The 11,382-nt window shown below is 33.9% G+C and overlaps 1 protein-coding gene across 1 annotated transcript; it reads left to right on the top strand.

Annotated features, from left to right (window-relative positions):
* Nucleotides 1-6,134: 6,134 nt before the first annotated feature.
* On the top strand, nucleotides 6,135-9,908 carry LOC114312833 (auxin-responsive protein IAA13). Its single transcript, XM_028259116.2, has 5 exons — nucleotides 6,135-6,807; nucleotides 7,665-7,993; nucleotides 8,353-8,470; nucleotides 9,272-9,333; nucleotides 9,427-9,908. The coding sequence occupies exons 1-5, from the start codon at nucleotides 6,509-6,511 to the stop codon at nucleotides 9,468-9,470; spliced, it is 852 nt and encodes a 283-aa protein (XP_028114917.2). The 5' UTR covers nucleotides 6,135-6,508; the 3' UTR covers nucleotides 9,471-9,908.
* Nucleotides 9,909-11,382: the final 1,474 nt, after the last annotated feature.

Here is an 11,382-nt window from a genome sequence, read left to right as displayed (position 1 = left end):
ATCCTGAATCTCGTGACGTAATCTAAAACATTGGTCAGTGTCGTGACCATGTTGTTGGTGATATGCGCAGTATTTTGCTGGGTTATGAGAGGGAGGGAGTGGATTTGGCAATGGCCTCAGCTCCAGGGGCTTTAGGTGCTCTTTCTTGATTAATACCCCCAGAGCCTTTGGACAGGGGCATATATAATGGGGTGAAGGTCCTCTGGCCTCGAGGTTGGTATTTGGTGGTTTTTGTGTTGCTTTCGGACGCACTAGAGAAAAGTGTAGCTGCCATGGGTCTTGGAGGGAGAATGGTGGTGACCATGCTTACTTCTGAAGCTCTAGCATTTGCGGCATTGCTGGTGCCTGTATTGTTGTTGCGGTTGAAGGTTCTTCCGGGTTGCTCTCTGTCATTATCAATTAAACCCTGTTTCAAGGCATCCTCAATCTGTACTCCCATCTCGTGCAGATCTGAAAAGGTAGAGAAGGGGAGCACGATCATTTTCTGCATCAGCTTAGGCTAGAGATTGCGCGCAATCATCCAGATTTGATCTTTATCAGTAGGCCTTAGGGTCATCATTGAGGCCTTCGCCCTCCACCTGGCTACGAACTCCGAAAAACTCTCCTTAGGCTCCTGCTTTGTTGTCTCAAGATCACGGGTTGTAATCTCGATTTGCGTATTATAGGAGTACTGTGCAATGAAAGCCTCGGCCATCTCATCCCAATTCCGCTTAACATCGTCTTCTAATTTTGCGTACCAGTAGCGACAAGGTCCGGCCGAATAATGAAAGCTTCTGCGGTCTGATGAGGCCTATCGGCCGTAGTATATCCGAGAATAACCGGAGATGTACCATGGGATCCCCAGATCCATCAAAGAGATTGATTTGTGGCATTTTTAATCTATTTGGCAGCGTCACAGCCACGTCGGTATACCCGTCCTCGATGTCTGGGATGGACTTTACCCCTCTGGGATTTCTTGAACAACTTTTCGAACTTGCTCAACTTCAATGCTGTAGGGTCCACTTCGAACTCGAAGGGAGAGTCCGGTTGATTGATAGGCGTAGGTGCCTTGGACATTTGAGGTAGAATCGGGGGCGGAGCCAGTCCTGTCGGAATGTCCGTCTCTCCCTGGACATTTGGTACCTCCCTGGGTGATGAAACTCCTGGTGGGGGAAGAGCTTGGTGCGAAGCAGATGCTCCGGTTTGCTGCTGTAGCCGAGCAATTAACTCTGCCTGCTGGGCCATGATCTCGGCCTGTTGTTTGGCAAATTCATCTCGACGAACAGCGTCCTGCTACATGGCTTTCATGCTCTCTTGGAGTTGACGCATCATTGCCTCCATTCCTGACGTGTTCTGCTGATCCATTTGACTGACTGGTATATCTATCCTATGGCAACAATTGAGACCTCAGCCCGACTGTCCACTGATGGGGTAGACCACTGCTCTGGCAACCTCTGCTCAGATACACTGCGTTTTCTCGGCCTCCGCCTGATAACTGGGGGTAGAGAGTGGAACACTGGTTGTCCGTCGACCAGATCCTCAGATCGATTGAGTCGGCGACCTCTTGTCCAGAGTGCTTGGGGAATATCTGCTTGGTCTGAAAATATTGTGCTAAACTACCTAGCAAAAAGATAAATAAAGCAATAATAAGGAAATAAACAACCAGACAAACAGACAGCATAATGGCTTTAAATAAATACACAACACATAGTTGGGCATCGCAACACACAGTCAATAAGCCAAAAATACTGTTCTCAAACACTGATCATTATCCCCAAATCACTGCCCCCGAAGCTGAATCTGATACCTGTAGATAACTGATTCCCAAAATATTGAACTGGTGCCCGCAGGCCTGATGCCCCAAACTTGCAAACTGATACATGCGTTCCTGTAGAGACGCACTCTAAAAGCACATAACAAGTAAGTGAGAGCCAAAACACCCCTATGTTGGGGTAGGGTTTCCCTGTCCTATTTTGTCAGGAACTAGGGTTTCACTACGCACACAGCGGTTTCAAACAACCTATAATCGGGTAAACAACCTGTCCTAGTTTGGAATGGTCACTATGGATTCTGAATATGCACTAGGTCGAATGGTCAAAAAGGGTGCCCTGGTAAAACCGGGGTTTGTGTTCCCATCGTGGCAGAGCCCGCAACCGGTTAGCCTTATGGCACGCTTCGCAAAGTGAGCCTTCGACAAACCGTTCATGAATAGCATACGGTAAACACGGTGTCCTAGGCGCACTGATGCAAATGCAATGCAAAGAAACACATAAGTGTAGTCAAAACCAGATATCACGAGTTCGAGTCAAGTTCTCTAAGTCCCTAGTAGAGTCGCCAGAAACTGTAGACGTCCTCGAACACCCTGGGAGAGAAATCCCGTTTTGTTCATATGGACTCACCACAGTTTAGGACTCAAATGTCACGGTCCTGTATCTAATCCCGCAGAGTGCAATGCAAGACCGATGAATCATCAAAGAGTCCAAATCTGGAAAATCATTTCTGAAAACAGATTTTTTTGAAAGAAGTGCCAAACATGGATTGCTTTGCCAGATACAGAGTCGCCACCTAAATATTTTATTTTTTGAAAAATTTAGGAAACCCTGGCTCGTTGCCTAAGGCCACGTGTCCGTCATCACCAAAGTTGCCTCGGCTCGGAAACTTGGGTACGATTGGGAAAGGTCACTTCGTGAGCATCCCGCTCGCCCGATCAAAGATCGGCCTCTACTAACCATGATATCGAGTTTTGAAAACATTATGCGTTCTTATTCTGGTTATTAGTGAATATTTTTAAAATTTTAAACATTTTTTTTACTTTTTTAGATGCACCTTACTTAAATGTATTTAAAAAGTAAAAAATTTGTGAAAAAATATTTTTAAAAATTAATAAATACATAAAAATATAAAAATTTATACTAAATTCTCGTATTTTTTTTTTATATATTTTTGGTATTTAGTGAATTTTTAAAAGGTTTTTTTTCAATTTTTTTTACTTTTTAGGTATATGTATGTTAGGTATGTTTAAAAATTAAAAAAATTGCTCAAAATATTAAAAAATTCAGTAAAAAACAAACAAACACGAAAAATAAAAAAATAAAATTTTCTGAAAAGTGTTTTTGAAAAATGATAACCAAACATGGTCTTATATTCACATAGCCGCGTAGGAGCTTGTTTCCATTTTTCAAAAAACACTTTTCAGAAAATTCTACTTTCTTATTTTCTGTATTTTTTTGTTTTTATTGAATTTTTTTAATATTTTAGGCAATTTTTTTATTTTTTAGACACACCTAACATAAATACACCTAAAAAGTAAAAAAATTGTAAAAAAAACTTTTAAAATTCACTAAATACTAAAAATATAAAAAAATACAAAAATTTAGTACATTTTTTGTATTTTTATGTATTTATTAATTTTTTAAAATATTTTTTCACAATTTTTTTACTTTTTAGATACATAAAAGTAAGGTGCATCTAAAAAAAGAAAAAAAATTAAAATTTTAAAATATTCACTAAAAACAAAAAAGTACGAAAATTAAAAAACTCAATTTTTAAAAAATTTAATCCAAAAAATTCAAACCAAACACACTGAATAATTTTTCCAGAATAAGGGGCAGGTTTTTCCTGCATTTATGATCATGCAGTCTTGTACCGTTGGGAATATTACTTAGCTATTAAAGGCTTGGCTTGAGAGATGGGTTAGCTTTTTGATCATTTAAGTTTGAAGTTAAAAAATTTCGTTTGGGAAAAATTTTTAACTTTTGTAATTTTTTTTTAAAAAAAAGAATATAATAATTATATATTGAATATGATATTTTGTATTATTGAGACTAAAAAAACCTGTTTAATCCCAAACCCACTTTCTAAACGGTGCCAAAATTTGAAACTTCATAAAAACTTCCCATTATTATTTGATGCGATCACATGTATTAAAATTCTATTATTAAATAATTTTAATTATATTATGTATATTTGATATTAATATAATTATTTAATATTTAATATTATCGAATCGTGTTATATTAGTATATGTTTAATATGGAGCAATTTATATTTTACCTCTTTAAACTATTGTCTCAAATCACCTTACGCTTTGAATTAAAAATTATAATACTAACTTCCTCATCTATTAATTCTTTTCAATTTAGGACTATTTTGAAAACTTGGTTAAAAATTAATTTTTAGCTTTTAACCTATTTTGAATTATATCATCTCTCTATTTTTTACACATTTTTATAATAAAAAAAAACAAAAAAATCAAAAAATTAATTATTAATCAACTTCCCAAAACAACCCTTACATTTCAAGAACAAAAATACCCATTTAACTATAGAAGTAAACTACACTTTACTTCTTTGAACTATCACTCTACCCCTCAACTAAAAAAATATTTGATTTTTAATTTAAAATAAAAATGTTAAGTTTTTTAAAAAAATAATTTTTCATATTTTTTATATTTTAATCAATAAATTTTAAATTTACCTAAAATTTAAATAATTGTGAAGATTTTTTTAAAAATCACTAAAGACGAAAATATTTAAAAAAAAATTGATATATTTTTATATTTCTTATCTTTGGTGAATATATTTCAGATTTTTTTTTATAAATATTTTCATTGTTTAATTTTCAATTTTTTTTAATTTTTTTTTCTAACAAACTAAAAATTAATTTAGTTGTAAAATGAAAAAAAAAATCAGAAATTCCAAATTAAAAGTAATATTAGGTGATATGAGGTCATGGTTCAAGGGATAAAGTGTAATTTATCTAACTGATGAAAGGATATTTTAGCTATAAAGATCCAAATTGAAAAAAAATAAAAATAAATAAGAAGGGTTAGTTGTTATAATATCTAATTGAGTAATAAAGTAAGATTTTTGTTAACATGTGTCCTAATATGTTAAGAAGACATTAAATTAAATGAATGTATTTATATCAATTTTTATAGAAAATAACACAACTTTAAAAGTTGTCTTAATTAAATTATTTTATATTTATAACGAGACTACAATATCCCTTTTATTTTGCACCATTCACTTCCTCCAATTTTTTTTTGAGTAATGCTAGAGACTCCAAAATTCTACTAAAATTTTTACCAACATATTTTGTAGAATTTTTGAAATTTCTAGCATTTTTGTATTTTTTTTACCTCTTCACTTTTCTTTTTGAATATATTTTTCTAAAAAAATTAAAATTTAATTTGGTGATTTTTTACAAAAAATTAAACACTAATTATTTTCATATGATTTTTATTTGGAACATAAAATAATATTTTAAATTTTAAATATTTATTTTTGTCAAACTAATTTATAATTTTTTAAAAAATAAATTCTCAATACAAATTTTAAAATTAAATCAAACAAAATATTTTGCAACTAAAATTTTTTCAGTGGGAATCTCACCATATTAGATTTGTTCAAAAAAATAATATAGGATATTTCTATTTTTTTTATTATACGCAATAATAATTAAGGAATTTTTGTCTTATGAAAATAATAATAATACTTGTATCCATATGAAAAAAAAAATTAACTCTTCAAAAATATTATAATTAATTTTTCTTACACATATTTTTCATGCAAGAAAAGCTAAATTTCATTTATTATTTTTTTAACATTTGTCGTTAAAATCACACGTCAACAAGGCCCATAAAATGATATGGGATAATAATTAAAAGATAATAATGATTTCGTTTCGAATATGAGTTAATTTTTTGTTTTTTTAATTATTTTAATATTGAAATAAAATTTTTTGTTTGAAATGAATTTTTTAAATTTTATAAAAAAATAAATAATTATAATTTAAATATAATATTTTTAATTTAAAATTAAAAAAATTATTTTATCTTTTTATAATTATTGCCAAAGCAATGCAAAATGTATGACACATCACAATTGGGTGGTGATTAAGAGCTCTAATAATAGAGCTCTAATAAGAGCACTAGTGACATGACAACCTAAAAAAAAAAAAACAAAAAAACAAAACAAAGGCAAAAATATCAAATCATACAGTAAGACCCACAAATTAGAAATCTTCTAGAGCTCACAATTTAGAGGTCTCAAGTATTTTTCCGTCTCAAGCATTTTTCCATCTCAATTATGTACCAAACTTTTTTGCTCTTACAAATTATTATAATATATTGAAAAATAAATAAAAACCAAACTGGGAACACTTTTTGGAAAACCTGGTGTAGGTCTTTGAGGAGGAGTCAGATTTCTCCAAAAGTAAGAAACATAAGACAGTGGTAGGCGCACTACCAGACACATGGGTCCCATCGCTGTCACTTCTTCCCTCCCCTCTCCACCACCACCATCACCACCACCATCTCCTCTCTCCCACACACTAAAACCTACCCTTCCCTTCCCGTCCCCTCCCTCCCTCCTTCCCTGCTTTTTGCTTCCCAACCTAGACCAACACACACACACTCACACTCTCTCTCTCTGAACTCAATAATACATCATACAGTTGTTTTCCTAACCATTTCTTAAACTCTTCTGACCCCCTCAAACACAACTCAACCATCTCTCTTGTTCTCCTCATGGAAGTTGAGTTAGGCTTACTTGGTGGTGGTGGTGGAGAGGCTGCTTCTGAGGCTTCATCTTACCAAAACGAAGCTGAGCTGGAGTTGGGTCTTGGTCTGAGCCTCGGTGGTTGTGGTGGTGGTTCTGTGAAGACTAAAGCAGGGTCTCCATGGGGTGAGTATGGTAGAATCTTGACTGCCAATGATTTCCCAAATGGGTTCTCAACCAGAGCTTCTTCTGTTTCTGGAACTAAAAGAGCTGCTACTCACTATGTTGCTCCCCCGGAGGTTGGATCTGCTTCTACTACTGCTGTCAGGTCAGACTTTTACAACTTTGTGTGTGTGTGTGTGTATCGCCTTCTTGTTGTGTGTTGTGCTCTGTTTCTTTGCTGTAGCTCTGTTTATTTTGTCACCCATTTCTGACATGGGTTTTGGGAAACTGGGGCTTTATGTTCTTCATTTGGGCTATTTTCTCCTTTGGGTATTCCTTGAGCCATCCTTTTTCTTGTTTGCTTTGTCTTTTGTTAGTTTTAATTTTTTTTGTATTTTTTTATCAGTTGTTTTTCTCTCTATGTCTTGTACTAGTGGTTTGTTTGTATGGTATTTTCTTATGTATTGGTCTAAAATGTTTTCTTAAATTTACCTTTCATCTGTTAGTTGGTCTTCAAAATTTTGATTTACCCTTAGCCTTTTCCACTTCTTGGTCCTTGTATATAATCTTGTTCACTCTCCAATACTTGTTATTGTGTGTATGTCTGTGTGTATATATTTATTTCTGTATAGTGATTTTAGTTCTTTTTTTTTTTTAGTTCTTGGTTTTTTCCCTATTATTTCCTTCAATGTCTATATGAATGACTAACAGCACAGTAACTAATCATACAATTGGATACAGAATTTACATAGATGAATAATTTAATTTGTTTAGCCCACCAACAAATTTTATTAATTCTTTCCCCTTCATTTATATTCTGTGTCTCTACTTGTGATTGATTTATGTGTTCATAGCAAAACTGTTATTATATTGCCTTTTGGTTTCAGATTTTTGTTTGATTTTTGCTGATTTAGGATGTTTTGCTCTGGTTTTTTTTTTTTTTTTTTTTTGTTTGGAGATTATCTATAATTTGCGTCGTTGTTGGGTAGATTATTCACCTATGCATCTTCTTATTGGAAGCAGCCAGGTTGTGGGATGGCCACCAATAAGGGCTTATAGGATGAACAGCTTGTTCAACCAAACAAAGGCTCCAAATGCTGAAGAAGATAAGGTGGTTAGTGACGATGATAAAAATAAGGATGTTTCAAAGAAGAAATTTAACTATGGAAGCAACAAGGCTAACTCTACTGGTAACGAAATCAAAGGGCATCACCTTGGGTTTGTGAAAGTGAATGTGGATGGATTGCCAATTGGAAGAAAAGTGGATTTGAATGCTCATGCTTGCTATGAGACTTTAGCTCAAGCCCTAGAGGAGATGTTCTTCGGAACAACCACAACCATTGGTTCTGTTGGTAAGTTTTCTTCAACAGTAAAGGCTTGCTGTTAGCGTCCTTGTGGCACGTGTTCAAGTCACAGAAAACAGCCTCTCTAGAAAATGGGGATAAGGCTGTGTACATCTTGTTATTTCTAGACCCTGCTTTAGTTCGCTTGGTTTCAACTGGGATGATAGATGTTAACCAAAATGTGATTTAATTATGTGCAAGCCGGCTTGACCATTAATTTCATGCCCCGATTGATCAATTTCTTTGATTAGCCATGAGAAATGGTTGCTATGGGCCTGTTGCATTGTGTATGTGTTTATTAAAGGAGTGATCATTTATATTTTATTGTTGTTATATGATACTTAATGTGTTTGTATAATTGTGATCAGGTGGAGAGAAGGAACAAGCAAAAAAACCCTCTAAACTTCTGGATGGATCGTCCGAGTTTGTGCTTACTTATGAAGATAAAGAGGGAGACTGGATGCTTGTGGGAGATGTTCCTTGGGGGTACGCATCTTAAGCTCAAAACTAGATAGTTATATAATCACAGGAAGGAGATAATGAAAAACTTCGTATTTTATATAAGAAAATTAACAGAAGTATTCTTGAGAAACTGTTGCCTGATAAGTAGGGGAGATAAAGCGGCAACGTGTACCATGTGGCTGCACACCTTAAGTGTTTGACAACGCATCTTAAGCTCAAAACTAGATAGTTATATAATCACAGGAAGGAGATAATGAAAAACTTCGTATTTTACATAAGAAAATTAACAGAAGTATCCTTGAGAAACTGTTGCCTGATAAGCAGGAGAGATAAAGAGGCAAAGTGTACCATGTGGCTGACTGTCGAGAAGTGTCCTGTGAGTATCAGTGTCTGACATGGACACAGCACCTTCGTAGAGGTGTTTGTGCTTCTTAGGTGAGAATATTTATGGAGCAATCATGCGAGTTCTTGAGCCTGCAACTGAAATAGACCTCCACTTGCTGCTGCTATGGCAGCAATTAACATACCACATAGTTGCCGGACCTCCTAAGAGTGTTTGGATCTTAGATTTGGGGAGGAATTTGTGGAGAAACATTTCCCTTCTTTTTCCTCTACAAATTCCTCTCTGTGACCAAGATCTAAACACATCACAAGTGTTTCAAACAACTTCCCATTACAAGATAACCCACAAAACAATGGAGAAAAGAAACATCAAAAGATACAGATAATAACTTTTGAATCTGCACTTCCTAGTGCTGATGATTTATCTAGTTGATTCTGTTTTATGCTTACACAACACTAAGCCTTCTGTTTGTAATTGTCTAGGATGTTTCTGAGCACGGTCAAGAGGCTTAGAATCATGAGGACCTCAGACGCTAATGGACTTGGTATGTTTATGCATATTTCAAAGTATATTCTTTGAGATTCCCTTTCTTTTGAGTTCTTTCCCTTCTAAATTAAGTTGGTATGTTTATTCACAGCTCCACGATTCCAAGAGAGGAATGAGGGACAGAAGCAAGCCTAACTAGCATTACTGCAACCCCCTTTCGATCTATTAAGCTCCTGTAAGGTGAAGAAACAGCACAGTTTGAAAAAGAAAATCAAAGGAAAGTAGACAAGTTGAACAGTCCGAGCATTTTGCCAAGATTGCCTTTTTGTTGTTTTGTTTTTTCTTTTTTTCCTTTTTTTCTTTTTTCTGTTAACCTCTCTTGTAGGCCTTATTCAATCTAGATTTTTTAACTGCTCTTTCTAGTACCGTATACAACCTCATACTTCACCGATGCCACTTTCTCATCTCATACTGTAAATATGGCATTGCTTCATATTTAGTGTCTTGAGTTGTTGCCATCGAGTGGATTTTATTTTTTTTTATTTTTCTTTTCTTTATTTATTATTTAAAGTTTGGTATGGAATGGCTTGTGTTGTTTTGCAATTTAATTCTATTCATTGTGTTTGTTGGTCACATGCTTTCCTTTGGTCAAGTGTATATCTTTTAAGGTTTCTATTCTATGGTGTTCTTTCGTTTTGTGGTTGCCGCAATTTTTGAGTGATGCTACATATCCACTATATAGAAGGTAGTGTGGTCAACATTAATAGCACATCATTAATAAATACACATGAAATTCAGTTCTTTTGTCAAGTGATAAAAAAAAATTGGTATGCTATGTAATTGTGCTACTTTTTCTTAATTTTATGAATCTTTCATAGTTCGATTATTCAGCAGCATTACATTATTAAAGAATGGGTGTAATAGCTCTGTTATTCACATCAAATTAGTTAAAATTGTGTTTTTGTTAAACTAGTGATATTATTCATCAAATATGGATGTCCATCAGTCTTGCTAGAATATCTTGTTAATTTATGATTGCTATAGTACTTTGCTACAACAAGTGAGGTACTGTTCATCGTTACAACACGGAAATTAGTGTTACCGGATGTCCAGCCGGTCAAATTTTTTATTTTTGTTGGTATTTTTAAAGAATTGTTTGGTTGGTAACTCATCAATTTAATAATAAAAAAAAAAGAATAACAAACGCAATAAGAAAATAATATTTTAATAAAATTAAGTTAGAATAGAGTTTAATACAATAAGTATTAAAGATGTAACTAGTTAAAATAGTAAAATAATTTTTTTAATTATTATTTGACTAAAATTTGAAGAGGCTGGTGTGTGGATGTTCTTACAATCCTACTCAACATGTATATAGTTGGAAGTGCCCAAGAACCATACAGTCTGTTCTCTGCTCTTCTTTTCTTTTCTTTTTTTTTGGGCAAGGCGTTAATTACCCTTTGACTGGATGGTTGGTAAAGGAATGAAGGCCTATTGGCAATATGCAGTAGGGCTCCTTTTGGGCAAGAAATGACTCTGTTATTGCCATGGATCCTTTATACCTTAGCCCTTCTCAAATCTTCTCTATCACATAGATCAAGACTTGATCATGTGATAGAGAGTGAATTTCAATCAAGACTTGAACGTGTGATAGATATTGAATTTGAGATGGGGAATGAAGACGGGGACTGATATTGCTTTTCAACCAAAAAATTGGTAAGAAAAGCTTTTGGTGCCTTTTGTTCTCAAAATGTTCCTTCATATTTCTGCACATTACTACATTTAGAGGGTTGCTTTAACAGGGGAAGTATTGATGTGGGCATTTGGGAAGTTGTTATTCTAGTAGATTATTTTAATTTTTTGCTATTTTAGTAGGTTAAAATTTTTGTGTTTGGGAAGATGATTGAATTTTTTTACAGTTAGATGTGATCTTTGTAAGAGGAAAAGTGAAATGATTACAGATTTAATGTGATATTGTCTTATTAATTATTTTAGTTTATTTTATCTTTTTTATGAATTTTAACCTAAAAAAGGGCTAAAATTTGTTCTTGCCTCTTAAATAGTTTTGAAGTACTGAACATTTGAACTTACCAAGAGTTCATCCCCT

This window comes from Camellia sinensis, chromosome 6, assembly GCF_055761805.1.
Source record: "Camellia sinensis isolate YWXY chromosome 6, ASM5576180v1, whole genome shotgun sequence".
NCBI classification, from domain to species: domain Eukaryota; kingdom Viridiplantae; phylum Streptophyta; class Magnoliopsida; order Ericales; family Theaceae; genus Camellia; species Camellia sinensis.
Note: the sequence above shows the minus strand (reverse complement) of the source record. Positions and strands in the feature narration are given on the sequence as shown.